Source organism: Primulina huaijiensis, chromosome 1, assembly GCF_012295235.1.
Source record: "Primulina huaijiensis isolate GDHJ02 chromosome 1, ASM1229523v2, whole genome shotgun sequence".
Lineage (NCBI taxonomy): Eukaryota > Viridiplantae > Streptophyta > Magnoliopsida > Lamiales > Gesneriaceae > Primulina > Primulina huaijiensis.
This window is the reverse complement of record NC_133306.1, coordinates 4,178,160-4,193,418: the sequence shown is the minus strand read 5'-3', so window position 1 is coordinate 4,193,418 and position 15,259 is coordinate 4,178,160. Positions and strand designations below refer to the sequence as shown.

The following is a 15,259-nucleotide window of genomic DNA, read 5'->3' as shown; positions in this document are numbered from 1 at the left end:
AAAATATTTTGATACCAACTACTAATCTTAATTCCTCCACAAAAGAACATATTCTATAATTTAATAACATAGTACTCGTATGAATGATGGCCTTCTGATTATTCACCTTGGTCACCTCAAACAATGTCTTAAAATTTTAATTATATTAAATAACATATATTATTTATCCAGTTTAAACCTATTTTGAAAAAAAAATTTACTAATGAAAAATACAAACAGGAGAAGTCTTATTATTCATTTGGAAAAAAAGGAATTAAGATTTGGTCTGATATCCAAAGATAGAGTTGAAATGTCGAATAAATCATATTATCCAAAACATAAAAGAGTTGTTTAAGTCTCAATTTTTCTATCATGATTTAATTTTTAGACAAAAACTTGTGTGAGACGGTCTCACGGATCGTATTTGTGAGACGGGTCTTTTATTTGGGTCATCCATGAAAAAGTATTACTTTTTATGCTAAGAGTATTACTTTTTATTGTGAATATCGGTAAGGTTGACCCGTCTCACATATAAAAATTCGTGAGACTATCTCACAAGAGACCTACTCCTAATTTTATTATGCGTCACTAGCCTTTTTGACTTATTTAGCATGATCCATGTTATATCTAAATATATACCGAAATGTACCTAGTTCGAGACTTACTTCACACTCATTTTTAATTAAAATTAAATTTTTTTAAAATTTTTTTTATGCTTCTTTCGTAAGCAATCATCTTCCAATGCCGTCCGCGGATGACATGAAATCATAATGAGTAACTCATTCGTGAAGCAATCATTTTGAGTTTGTTGTATTGCATTCATCAGTAACTTGGAGTGGAAAGTGGTTATTTAGCTACGTCAATAAATGGTAAATATGACATGGGTGTGATGTCATATTTCCCCCGACCTTATGCAACTTGAACTTAATTATCATAATATATGTTTAACGGAGTGCATTTGCAAAATCAAATTTAAAAAGGTGAAAACTATTTTTCATTTCTATTTAATACACGATTTATTGAAATTTTACTAATTAAAATATGAGTAGATCTTTGTGAGATGGTTTCACGAATCTTTATCTGTGAGACGAGTCAACCCTACCGATATTCACAATAAAAAGTAATACTTTTAACATAAAAAATAATACTTTTTCATGGATGATCCAAATAAGAAATCTTTTTCATAAAATACGATTCGTGAGACCGTCTCACATAAGTTTTTACTTTAAAATATTGGTTTTTTTTAATTGGTTTTTCATATTATTACATTGCTCATGGAGAATTTTGGAGGAAATAGATTTTTGACACAATTATACAGAAATACTGAATTCAACCTAAAATAGAAAAACAGAGGTCCCCGTCAGGCACATCGTCAACTCCCCTGTGTAGCAGGGAACTGGATGCGATTTTTTACCTGTAGAAGTTGGTGGATCTGAAGTTGAGGAAGCTCCACTACTCTGCTGTTCTTCTACTGCTTTGGCTACTCACTTACTCCTGTATTTCGTCCTTGTGGTACTGTTCTATCTTCTTGGCCCTAATTCTTTGATTATTTGCTTTTAATTTGGAATTACCAGACTGGTTTTGGAGATTGAGAGAGGATTCTCAATTTACGTTTGGGAGTAATGTCGTTGCTGTTCATTATAACCGTCAGAATGTGAGGCGAGCAAGAAAACGGGGGAGAACGTTATAGTTTATATATTGATTAATGTAACCTGCGCGCTCTCTCTTTTGGTTGTAGTTTTACTTTCCTTTATGGGTGAAATGATTTTCATTTATTAAGAAGATACGAGAATTAGTTTCAATTTCCAGTTGTGAGCATATGATCGCGGAAGAACATGGTTGAGGGTTCAAACAATTGTAAATAACATTGTTATCCCCTGAATGCGTTTTTATAATTCTCCTTCCCAGGGATATTGGACTTTTGGAGTGAATTTTTCTGCTAATGAGCAACAGAAAAATGGCTAAGTCGAGGCCGCATTTTCCATCTGAAGACGTGTTATCATCTGCACAGGCGGCAGTTAGGTCAAGGGAATGGGAGGGGCCAGCAAGGTGGACCGAATATTTAGGTCCAGAACTAGCCTCGAGGAATAAGAATATAGATGAATGTACAACTCCTCAAACCAGCAGCGGCTCATCCCTGAAGGGCTTCAACATGCAATGGGTTTACCAGCTCACACACGTAGCTGAAGGGTTAATGTCAAAATTATACCGGCTGAATCAGATTCTCGATTACCCTGATTCAGTCGGTCATGTCTATTCCGAAGCATTTTGGAAAGCGGGCGTGTTCCCGAACTACCCCAAAATTGGTATTTTACTCGATAAGAAGTTTCCTGAGCATCACAGCAAGTTGCAGCTTGAACGGGTAGAACTTTTGTATTCCTCATTTTAAATTTTGGATATTTGACTTGTATTTCTTCACTTATTGGGAATTGTGAGATGGATTATTCCAATTGCTACTAGGTTGATAAATTTACTTTGGACGCTATGTGCGACAGCGCTGAGCTTCACTTACAGAGCTTAGAACCATGGATTCAGGTGAAACATCATTATACATAGCTTGTATTTTGTAATGTTATGGTAATTAACAGAAAGACGCCATTTAAATATTGTTAATTGTCGATGTTGGTTTTTGGTATCGGCGTCAATGGTGCATTGCCGTGTTGAAATTTTCTAATAATCTATCCCCCATCCCTGGCAATTTGTCTGAGATAGAGAACTTTATGCATGCCGTCTAATATAGCTTTTGTCAGTCAAATTCACACCTACAAAAAAGAGAAAATATCTAAACAAGAAAAAAGGTGTTAATAATATTTTTGTTTTCCTAGATTGCCTTGGGAATTTTTTTATTCATAATTTGAAATCTGGCTCCATCTCTTGAACAGCTGCTTCTTGACCTGTTGGCATTTAGAGAACAAGCTTTGCGGCTCATATTGGATCTAAGCAGTACCGTGATCACCTTGCTGGTGAGAAATGGCTGACTTTTTTTAATTAATTTGTAGAGAAGCTACAGATGCACCTAGTTGATGCTGTCCAAACATAATAGTAGTCTTTTTATACCCCACGGCCTTCACTGTGGAGTATATCTAGCAGAGGAATGGATTTTTTATGATGACAGTGTCAGAATGAGGAGCAAAATTGTTTCAAATAACTTTTGACTTGTTTGACCTTTTTTCCCCAGCCGCACCAGAACTCTCTCATACTACATGCCTTCATGGATCTCTTTTGTTCATTTGTTCGTGTCAATTTATTTTCTGAGAAGGCAAGTTTATGGCATGGTTGACTCATGCTCCCATCTCCCTCTCCTTTTTTCTTGATGAAAAGCTATTTTGATTTGGTTAATTCTCTGATATTAATGAAAAACACTTGTTCAACAGGTACCTAGAAAAATGATTCTGCAAATGTACAATCTTTTGTATTCCATGGCACGGAATGATCGAGATTGTGATTTTTACCATAGGTGAGACTTCAACTACCGTTTAGCTTTATGAACCTTATTCTATTGGAATTCAGTTCAGACACTCTATGATTTGGTGTTAACATTTTGTATGTTATGCCTAATAGGGATCGCTGGTTGAGATACTTTATGACAGACATAGTTTGTATAAGATATATCTTGAGCTTCTTTGTTTAAAAAAAGCAAGATAAAGATCATACTAAACATGCTACTGGAAATAAGTATAGAACAATAAAAAGTAACTTGTTACACGGCACTTTTGTATTCGAAAGTTTACTGATATATTGTCGCGTAAGTGTATATCCTTGAAGAGAAATGAAAAACGGCGTACTGAGGTTCAAGTGTTCAACCAAGCAAGATATGCTAGTTCTTGAGTCAGCTCACCGAGTATCTTGACTACACAACAAATGCTATACATGTGTCAATTCTTGGTTATCAAGGGACAACTGATCACTTTATACTGTCACTTCTAAGGTATAGAGAATTGGTGTTAGTGTGCTGGAAAGAACAAACTCACTAGCTTTTGAAGAATGGAAAGGTTTACTTATTTGGCTTCCACCTCAAGGGATTTGGTGTCTTTGGTTAAACTCCCTTGAGTGTTTAGTTGTGCTATTCTTAACTTTATTTTATTTGAACTAGTGTTTATGTAACCGCTGTGTACACGTATAGTAGGGATGCTTAACAGGGCAGGTTGAACCGAAACCGGTTCGGAACCGCCCCGATAAATTCGGAACCATCTGGAATGGTTCCGAATATAGGTTCGGGGTGGTTCCATGAATTTGTACCCTAAACCAGACCGATTATGGGACTTTGCCACGGTTCCGGTCTGGAACCAAAAATTTCTTCTTCTTAAATGTATAGTGGAGGTGGCTTAAATCAGATCCATAACCGGATCGAACTGAACCGGAAACTCCGAACTTTTTCACGGTCCGGAGCAGTTCCATGGAACCGCGACCAATTCGGAACCGGTTTACACAAGGACAGGTTGCAGTCTGGTTTTGACCCGTTCCAGACCCAAAAAGTCGTGAACCGCTTGGAATCAGTTTCGAAAATCAAACCGTGTTGTGTAAAGAATGGTATTTATTTGATATTAAATGGTTGTTGTGAGGGCATTACTGTCCTAGGAATATATTTGTAAATAATAATTTTATAGGGTTATATTGGTAAATATTTTTTGGAATGATTATTAGAAGATAAAATGGCCAATGTATTCAAGTATCAAATAATGACGAAGTTGTCTTTTGACATTATTTAATTCCTACAGGGGTGCATCAGGAAATAAAATTTGGTTTTCTCGAAGAAGAATATAAAATATATATTTTAAAAATAGATTATTCATTTTAATAGTATAGGTAGCCTTCTTCTGTGATTCCTTGAACTCAACTTCTTTAATTCAGCTGTTGTATGCCGTATGCGTCAACTTCACGATCATGTAGTAGAACTATAAGGCCTTTATTTTGACTGATGAGAAGTAATCATTTACTATTTACAGGTCTTTAGGTGAATCTTGTATTTGATAAGTTACATATGCATATGATTGATTTTAAACTTTTTAGTATAGTCAATTCATTTATGTTTCTTGGCTAGCAGATTAACTCAATTTGTTGATTCGTATGATCCACCTCTGAAAGGGTTACATGAAGATCTTAACTTTGTCAGCCCTCGAATTGGAGAGGTTATAGCTCTTTCTTTTGTTTCTTTATTTGGCAGACATGATCCTACTTCAAATTTACAATGCTTTGTTAGAAATTTGGTTATTTCGTTGAGCAAAATTGAGTTAATTTTCTTCTTTGTAGTTGACCTTCATATACTTCTTGATGTGACGAATTATGTACATCAAAATTTTAATTGTATTGGCTTAGAGCTTGTGAAACAACTTGTACATTTTTTAGTCTACTTTCTCATTTGCATGAGGTAGAAGCATGTCTTGATTCCCTACCTCAAATTTCTTTCCATCTTAATTCTGTTACAAGTTATAAGCATAATAAAGACATTCTATATTCTGTAGCCAAAAATTACACACAGAATTCACTGCTTAGAATTTTGGGGTCCTCAGAACAGAAAATAAATTGCTCATATCTCTTTTTTTTAATTATCTGAGAAGTAGAATTTTTACATGTCGTTAGCAGTGGGGCTACATGTAGTTAAAATGGTATAAATGGTATCTTGATCTATAATCTTTTCATTTTCACTTGGTCTGTGGTAAACTAGAATTGAATATAACATGTTTCTGTGTTGCATACTTGTCAGGTTTTAGAGGCTGTGGGTCCCATTATCTTTTTATCTACAGATACAAGGAAACTGCGAAATGAGGGTTTTCTGAGCCCATTTCATCCTAGATATCCTGATATACTGACGAACTCTGCTCATCCAATGGTAACTGAAGTTCTGTTATATGTTGATAGTCTTAGCAGGTCCTATTAAGATTTGGAATGTCCCAATGCAAACTTTTACGTTTCATGTAAAACTATGTACTACAAGGATCAAGCCCTTTTTCCTTTTCCTTTGCATAACCATTTTTAATTTTTAACATCTTTTCTACTTTACAGAGAGCTCAAGACCTGGCAAATGTTACTTCCTATCGAGAATGGGTATTATTTGGATATCTCGCTTGCCCAGATGAGCTTCTCAGGGTCACAAGCATTGACATTGCTTTGGTACATAGCACTCAGTGGAATTTCATATCTTTAATTTTCCTGCAGTCATTAGCTCTTGAGCTCTGTTGCTTTTTGTTTCCTTTCAGGTTGTGTTGAAAGAAAACCTAGTTCTTACATTATTCAGGGATGACGTGAGTTTTATATGCATCTTTACAGATTCGTTTTTCTTTTCCCACTCGATCATTTTAAATAGAAAAAAGGTGATTGTGTTCCCTAGAAAGTTCGAACAACGTTGAGACTTCAGTCCCAGTTACTTAAACATGCTAGGGCTGAGTTCTGCTGTAATACAGTAAAAAAGTATTGGTTTTGGTCCATAAAACATTTGGAGGTCCTCTGACCTTAGTGGCTGGCCTGATTTCAGAATTTTATTCTGTTTTTAAAATGACTGATTGGTTTTATTTTTATAACTGCAGTATATACTATTGCATGAGGAGTATCAATCATATGTTTTACCAAGAATTCTGGAATCAAAGAAAATTGCCAAGTCTGGACGAACTAAACAAAAAGAAGCAGATTTAGAGTATAGTGTTGCCAAGCAGGTAGAGAAAATGATCAGGTATTGACCTTTTGGAGATAAAACTTTTTAATTTGGTTTATTTTTATAGAGAAAAATGTTTATGGCTGAGGGAATTCTATGATTTGATTTGATTGATATAGTAACACTAGGTAATGAATGATGCCAATGGTGCATGTTCAGTTTGTAATACTATCACTTTATCGGAAGATGCCTGTAAGGACTGCGATGATGCATTGGCATCTCTTTAGATTAATTACAGACTTTCCAGCTTACTCCTTTAGAACTAGAATTTAAATGCACTGAGACCAGTTTGATATCGCATCTTTACTTTTGTTTCTGATGAAATCAATATTTGGTTCTTGTTGTATGTCGTAGCTTATAGTTTTTGGCACTATGCCTAACTTACATTTAAGCTCATTGATCATGGCAGTGAAGTTCACGAGCAAGCACTGAACTCCTGTGATGCCATACACCGTGAGAGGAGAATTTTATTGAAGCAGGAGATTGGAAGGATGGTTCTTTTCTTTACTGATCAGCCTAGTTTATTAGCTCCAAACATCCAGGTATGCTGCACATTTATACATCCATATACCTATTTTCTTGATCTTCATGAGATTATCATATGGGTAGGTTGAATGATAACGAGGACATGAGAAGCCTTTTACAGGCATGATTAGTTCTATACAGGAGATGTTTGCTGTATGATGAAGCAAGATCCTTAGTAGTACAGATAAGTTAAATATATATTTTTCGCTACAATAATTTTCTTAACTGATCAACTGATAATGCTGTTTATGAGAGGTGAAATGTCAGATTTTGATCTTTGATGACTTACCTTGCTAGGCACTAGGGCACTGATTATTATGTGTATGGTTTCAATTATTTGCGTGCATGCTGATCAAGTTAATGAGTTATGTGGAGGTATGGGATGACAACAGCACATGAAAAAGTACTGGGTCAAGGGGATTGTGGTCTTATTTAATGATATTTGACGGAAACTAATAATTGTAGTCTTGCTTATTGATATATGAGGGAAATTAATTATTGTTCCGGTGAAGTGAACATGTAATAAAAGAAGTTACTAATCCTGTGCTTGTGACTGCCTATTGTTTTGCCGTGGCTTTACACTCAATGCATGGTTATTGGTGATTGTGCAGATGGTTTTTTCTGCCTTGGCCTTTGCCCAAAGTGAGGTATTATGGTACTTTCAGCATGTTGGAGTTGCATCTTCTAAATCAAAAGCAGCTCGATTTGTGCCTGTAGAAACTGTAAGAAAAAAATTCAATTGTATTTGTTACCAAAACATCTCTTTTGTGGATATTATACTCAAGATACAGAAGATGACTAGTAATATTTCTTTATCTTGATTTATAAGGTGCAACTTATCACTTTAATTTCGTTCCTTTGAATGTTCTTGATTTCAGGATCCAAATGATCCAACTATTGGGTTTTTATTAGATGGGATGGACCATCTTTGCTCTCTAGCCCGAAAATACATTGCTGGTTTGGTTCCTTTCAAGAAAAAAGATTATTAGATTTTATTGACAAGTCCGTGATCATATACGAAATATTTAAGTTTCTGGCTTGTTACTTATGTCAGCTTGCTCTCAAATGGAGTGTTCTTCAGTACAATGGTTTGGTTAGGTGCTTATTAGGTTCTCTAATCAGTTCTATTGTGAGAATAAAGATAGAATATCTGAATTTTGATGAACTATAATTTTTCATTCTAACATTACGTGGAAGCTTGCACGAAATTTACGACTTAAACCTTAAATGTCAGCATAGATACCGCTTTTACAATACATTTTGTTGGTCGATTCATCAAAGTGACATGTGTTCTACTGGTTATTAGAAATTTATACTAAGATAGAAAAGGTGTTATTTTCTCTCAGCCATTAGAGGCTATGCCTTGTCATACCTATCATCCTCTGCTGGAAGAATCCGCTTTCTGATGAGCACTCCGGGGATGGTGGCTCTCGACTTGGATGCTACCTTGAAGGGGCTTTTCCATCGGATTGTTCAGCATTTAGAGAACATACCAAAGCCTCAGGGCGAAAATATTTCTGCCATCACATGTGATTTATCAGTAAGCATTTCATCATGTATTTTGCATTTTCCATGTCAGACCTACTATTGCTCGCTCTTTTCCTTACCTGAACATTTTTCTACCATCTGTTCATATCTGCCCAGTTATCAATGTAATGATTTTAAGTATTTTTTTAAACTTGATTTAATATATTTACTGAACTGAAGTGTGACCTACACTTTACGTTGGAAATTATAAAATTGAGAATGTTAACTTGAGTTTCTCCAAATATTGGTTGGATGACTATGAGCAGATGATTACTATCGTGTATCTATTTCGGTCTCTTGATACAGGTAAATAAATATATTTGTCCCTTCAATGGATGATTCAGTATTAAAAATGGATTGGCTTCAGTGTGTTTCTTGTTTTTTATTATCAGCGAGCATTTACCTTTTTTTATGATACGCATTCTTGGCAAGCTGGTACATTACTGATTCTGAACTCTGACGACCTTTCCAATTTTCTGATCCGATGTCAAAAGGATGTTTTTTTCAAATAATTTTTGTTTCTTGAATTGTTGCTTACCCTGATCTTGCTGCTGCTGTTGGTATTTTTTGCTAATTGCTTGTATAAAATTTTTATTTCTTTTTTTAAATTCGCAGGAGTTACGGAAGGACTGGTTGTCAGTATTGATGATTGTCACTTCTGCTCGGTCGTCTATTAACATTAGGCATTTGGAAAAGGCTACGGTATCTACTGGAAAAGAGGGGTTGTTGTCAGAGGGAAATGCTACATACAATTGGTCCAGGTGCTCGCGTTTTCTGTAACAAGACTTGATATATTATAATATTAGATTCTTACTGCTAGAGTTTAACTGTCCTGGTCAGCTTCTAGCCGGAGCTTCCAGTTTTCACTGATCTGAATCTCTCTATAACGGCTCAATGTCGATCAATAGAAAAAGCAAGTCAGATGATTTTTTCTTCACAGTGCAAGAGACAGTACTAATGAATTTCTTTCCTAAAAGCAGATGTGTTGATGAGCTTGAAACTCAGTTGTCGAAGCATGGGAGTCTGAAGAAACTTTACTTTTACCATCAGCATCTCACAACTGTAAGTATGACAATGTACAATTCTTCTTAGACAACCATATGTAACTCTCATTTGACTTGTGGTATTATAGGTTTTTCGTAACACCATGTTTGGGCCCGAAGGTCGTCCACAACATTGCTGTGCCTGGCTTGGTGTTGCTAGCACTTTCCCAGAATGTGCATCAGCAGTTATCCCAGAAGAGGTATTGATCAACAATATCTAAGGTTTAATTTCTCACGGTTGTGGAAACCATAGTTTGTGGACGGTATGTTGATTGTCTTATATTGCATACTGTGCAAGAGCCATACCAGTTGGAGGGTAAAGATAAGTTTATGAACAAGAAAATTTTGAACCTTTTAGTAGAAGTTGATTTGTATCAAATTGTAAGTTTCAATATGGATTCTGACCTCTAGATTACCTGCTTCCAACTAAATGACAAGGAGCACCTTCATGCCCTCAGTTCACTCAGGGTGGAGAAATTGGAAGTTTTGTTTGATATTCTACCTTGTGTAATTTTTGTGAATGAAAATGGTGGTTGTTGACCTACAATGCCTTCAACATTTTGGGTTTCAGTTGACTAAAATCGGCCGTGACGCTGTTCTGTATGTTGAATCCCTTATTGAATCCATCATGGGAGGATTGGAAGGTTTAATAAATATTCTTGACTCAGAAGGAGGATTTGGCTCTCTGGAGATGCAGGTAGATCCTCTTCTCCATGCTGCCAAGATTCACTTAAGTTTTAGCTGGGTATATTTTTTGGACTAATTGTAAGAAAATTTCAGCTTCTTCCAGACCAAGCAGCAAATCTTATGAATTTGACATCCAGGTTGCCGGCAAAATCTCCAAAAGCTTCATATGGTTTTCATTTGCCAGGATATGAGAGCTATCCTGAAAATAATAATGCTATCAAAATGTGATTTTTCTACCTCTGTGCCCTGGAAATTTATGTTCGTCATATTGCTCTCGTTTGACTTAGTATCCGGTTGGATGACAGGTTGGAAGCTGCAATTCAACGGTTGACAAATCTATGCTCGGTATTGAATGACATGGAACCCATCTGCGTTCTAAACCATGTTTTTGTTCTTCGGGAGGTAAACGACTTATAATTTTTTTAAATTGCTCATTGAATGCAGATTCTTAATAACGTACTCAATGATTCCAAAAACAATAAATGTGAAGTTAGTAGATGGATGAGATTGTAAACCGTCAGATAATTCAGCTTTGTCAGCTTGAGAGAAGTTCTGAATCTGACCTCTGCTGCTGCTGGATAATTCAAATTTCCAGACCCCGATTACTTTGTTTGGTTGGTTAATTTTTTTTCTCAACTTTAATTTTTATGATGCAGTACATGAGAGAATGCATCCTCGGGAATTTCAAAAGGAGGCTGCTCACTGTGCTGAAAACCGATACTGATCTTCAGCGGCCTTCTGTCCTAGAATCACTTATTCACAGACATACTTCTATCGTCCACCTAGCAGAACAACATGTCAGCATGGACCTCACACAGGGTATTCGTGAAATTCTCCTTACAGAAACCTATGCTGGTCCGGTTTCTTCATTACACTTGTTTGAGAAACCTGCAGAACAGCTGACTGGGTTGGCTACCGAAGCTGTGTGCAGTTGGTATATCGATAACATTATTAAGGATGTATCGGGTGCTGGCATACTCTTTACACCGATTCATGGATGCTTCAAGAGTACAAGGCCTGTTGGTGCATATTTTGCGGAGTCTGTGACAGATCTTAAGGAATTGAAAGCCTTTGTTCGGACCTTTGGTTGCTATGGAGTTGACAGGTTGAACAGGATGCTTAAGGAGCATACAGCTGCACTTCTAAATTGCATTGACACGTCACTGAGGGTGAATCGTGAAATTTTGGAGGTGGTAGGTGGGAGTATGCATTCCGGTGATAGGATTGACACAGAAGCAAATATTAAGCAGATTGTTGATATGGACACCATGGTTAAGTTCTGTATTCAGGCAGGGCAGGCCATCACTTTTGATTCTATTTTAGCAGAAGCTTCTGGTGTCGTGCTTGAAGAAGGTGCACCTTTAATATATTCGTTGCTAGCAGGTTCTGCTAAGCATTTACCTTCTGAAATACCTGAAAAGAAAGAAATAAGGAGGATGCAAAGGGTCGCAAACGCTGTAAACATAGTTGGTGATCATGATTCCAAATGGATTATATCCATATTAGAGGATGTTGACGGGGCTAGTGATGGTTCATGGAGCTTGTTGCCATATTTATTTGCAGCATTTATGACTTCTACCATTTGGGACACTACTACCTTCAATGTAGAAACTGGAGGCTTCAGCAACAATGTTCACTGTTTGGCCAGGTCCGCATAATTTCACTGTTGTGATTTGAAGAGCATTATTATAAGAAAGATTAAATGCATAATATTTTGTTACCCGCCTGTCTCAGTTTATGTTTCAAGTTGTAATTAGCATTTTTTGCTTGGTATATGACTGAAGATATATTCAAATGAATTCTTTGATCTTTATTCTTTGCACGTACTCTGAGAATAGTTTTGATTGTGAAATTTGTCATTTAAATTTCCTTTATCAGGTGCATTTCTGCTGTGATTGTGGGTAGTGAATTCGTCAGACTTGAAAGAGAATATGAACAAAATCAATCTCTTTCAAATGGCCACGCCGGCGAAATGTTGAATCCTGCAGCACAAAACTATTTGTCAATAGAAGCAAACATAAAGTCCGTAATGCAGCTCTTCATAAAGTTCTGCGCAGGGATCATTTTGGATACCTGGAGTGAAAGCAATAGGTGAGTTCATAATCTCATCATGAGATGCAGAAGCTATATCATTTCAAGTTTTGATTGCCTCACAAAGAGATATTTGCAGTTATGGGTAATTATCACTACTCAGATGAAGAGGTTTTCATTTGATGTTACTAAGTATCTTGAAATTTTCGAAGTACCATTGACTTTTTTCTTTTGGTTCCATTGTAATGCTGATATACTCAAAAGATGGCTCACTATTTGAATAGGTCTCATCTTGTTGCGAAGCTTATCTTTCTTGATCAAATATGTGAAATGTCGCCATACCTACCGAGGAGCACATTGGAATCTCATATACCGTATGCCATTCTCCGTTCACTCTATAACCAATGCTACTCAAATTCTTCCACTCCTCTCGCGTTATTGAGTGCATCTCCTCATCATTCTCCGGCTATGTCACTGGCCCATGCATCTCCATCAATGAGGCAGCCCCGTAGCCATGCTTCACATTCTAGTGCTCATGATTCAGGTTATTTCAAGGTTACATCAGCTCATGATCAGAATCAAGATGATTCCGACAATTTCCATGCAAGAAACATAGACAAGTACAGAAACGGTAGGCGGTCTGGGCCCTTGGACTACAGTTTAAGTCGGAAGACGAAATTTGTAGAAGGATCCGCATCAGCCAGCACTGGTCCTAGTCCTTTACCAAGATTTGCAGTGTCAAGGTCTGGTCCCATATCATACAAATGAGACACGAAAACTAAATTTATGATGAAAATGTATGTTCCTGGGCTTCCGGTAACTCCAGTTGTGAAGTTGATCTTCTGGCATAGAGTATTTTATACCTGACGATTATATATTATCTGAGAAATATATCAACTTAGTGTTTGTTCTTAATTAGACAGTTCTTGTTTCTGCAATTTTGAGGTGTTCTATGTTGTTTTGTACACATCTTGCACCTGTAAAAAGCAAGTGAAGAATGGCGAGGATGTGAATAGGTACGGAATTTGGGGGCGAAAATACATATATAAGATAACTAGTCGTAAAAATGAGCCTATTATTTCACCTATTTGTTTCATCTTTTTTATATAACTCTTATAAAAGGATAAATAATTCTATTTAATTATTTTAAAAATACAATATTCATAAAAAAACATGATATATATTTATATAATTATTGTATTATATGCACAATGAATGTGCAGCAATACTAGTAGATATTAGCTATTCTGCACACGCGATGCGTGTGTGTACAGTTTTTTTTATCATTATCGATGGACTAAAGTGAAATTTAACAAATTATGGAGGGATTAAATTGATTTGAATTGTTGAAATAAAAAAAATAAAAATAAAAGTGTGTTGAATTTTTTTTAAAAAAAACAAAAAACAAAATTGTAATATTAGTATCATATAAGGGTGAAGTTGGAAGAAAAAGTTGGTGTCTTTCCTAGATGGTTACTACCATGTCTTCAACTTTAATAAAATAAATATAAAATAAATAATAATTTACGTGTATGCACAAAATAATAAACATTATTATTTTTACATTAAAATAACAAAAATGCGATCATAAAAGCAATATTAATTTAGTAGAGCAAAAAATAAAAACTAAGATTTTAAGATAAATTGTTTATATAAAAAGAGCAAGAAGATACAATATCAAAATTTTGAATCATAGTAATCTAGTATGCGAAAAACAGATAAAAAAAAACAAGAAAGATAAAATAGTGTTTTAATATTGTTACCAAAATAGTAATATATAAGTTAAAATAACAATATATGCTCATATATAATCATCATTTATCATATTTTAACTATTTTAAGTTATGTTCAACATACACCATTAATTAAATATCTAAAACGTAAATATCTTAAAAGCTCGAAGACAAAAACTCAAAGATGAAGAAGTCACGGGTAAAGAAATATGAAAATAAGGAAAATAGAAGTACGTAGGATAATTAGTTTAAGGTTTGTATTATATTTTAATTATTATTTCTTATTTCTATTCTTACAATGATTTTTACATAATAAAAAAAAAAGATACATTGAGCAATTTGCGGAGTAGAACTAGAACAGGAGTCGGTGGGGGAAGTAGGGGGCGGTGGCTGGCTCCGAAGTCGGTTTGATCAGCTACTTTAGAATGTCATTTTAGTAGTATGAATACCAGCAAACCTTCAGTAAATCTGAATCAAATTAATTCGAATAAAAAAATGGGAGGCGGGGGTTTGTTCTATTCAACGGGGCACGTGCTCTCTCCCAGTTCCGACGTTCTTCTGTTTAGGCAGGCAGGAACAAAGACTTTTGAGCTTTGTTTGCCGAAACAATATATTTGACGCCAACTCCGACAAAACAATATTATTATCTTCAATTACAGTTTGCATTATAAATCATTTTTCTTAGAAGGATAATTTTTTATCAACTAGCGATAATAATATTAAAATAATCTTTTACGTAAAATAAAATTTTGTTGTTCTTTAATCATCTTACTTAAAGAATAATTAAAAAGTGTTTTTGATGTAAAACAATTTGTTTTCACGGTAAATAAAATATCATAGTTGTAGATATATTAATCTACAAATCCACTAAAATAGATTTTTATTATATTGTTTATAAAATAAAAATGAACACCGGACCTTTTGTAATTTGAAATAGTATTAATATATTGTAATTGTAGTAGTGTAGATCTTATATAATGTTGATCTAGCTCTATGTTTTAGTTTCAAGAATATTCAACCTTAAATCGTAAAAGGTCATGTTTTTAGGATTTGGTTCAATTACGAATCTGAATCCCACGTAAGGC

The 15,259-nt window shown here is 35.2% G+C and overlaps 1 protein-coding gene across 2 annotated transcripts; it reads left to right on the top strand.

Annotated features, from left to right (window-relative positions):
- The first annotated feature begins 1,284 nt into the window (after positions 1 to 1,284).
- On the top strand, positions 1,285 to 13,356 carry LOC140978454 (protein NAP1). 2 transcript variants are annotated; one of them, XM_073443530.1, is made up of 24 exons: positions 1,285 to 1,491; positions 1,888 to 2,341; positions 2,440 to 2,514; positions 2,862 to 2,942; positions 3,158 to 3,238; positions 3,354 to 3,436; positions 5,024 to 5,108; positions 5,684 to 5,809; positions 5,983 to 6,090; positions 6,177 to 6,221; positions 6,504 to 6,646; positions 7,038 to 7,170; positions 7,765 to 7,875; positions 8,032 to 8,110; positions 8,500 to 8,693; positions 9,296 to 9,441; positions 9,661 to 9,742; positions 9,813 to 9,923; positions 10,295 to 10,420; positions 10,504 to 10,634; positions 10,716 to 10,812; positions 11,067 to 12,058; positions 12,289 to 12,501; positions 12,726 to 13,356. In XM_073443530.1, exons 2-24 carry the CDS (start codon positions 1,922 to 1,924, stop codon positions 13,207 to 13,209), a joined length of 4,146 nt encoding a protein of 1,381 aa, XP_073299631.1. In that variant the 5' UTR covers positions 1,285 to 1,491; positions 1,888 to 1,921; the 3' UTR covers positions 13,210 to 13,356. The 2 variants fall into 2 exon arrangements, with proteins under 2 accessions (XP_073299631.1, XP_073299638.1); XM_073443537.1 differs by having other exon boundaries at positions 1,308 to 1,491; positions 1,933 to 2,341.
- Positions 13,357 to 15,259: the final 1,903 nt, after the last annotated feature.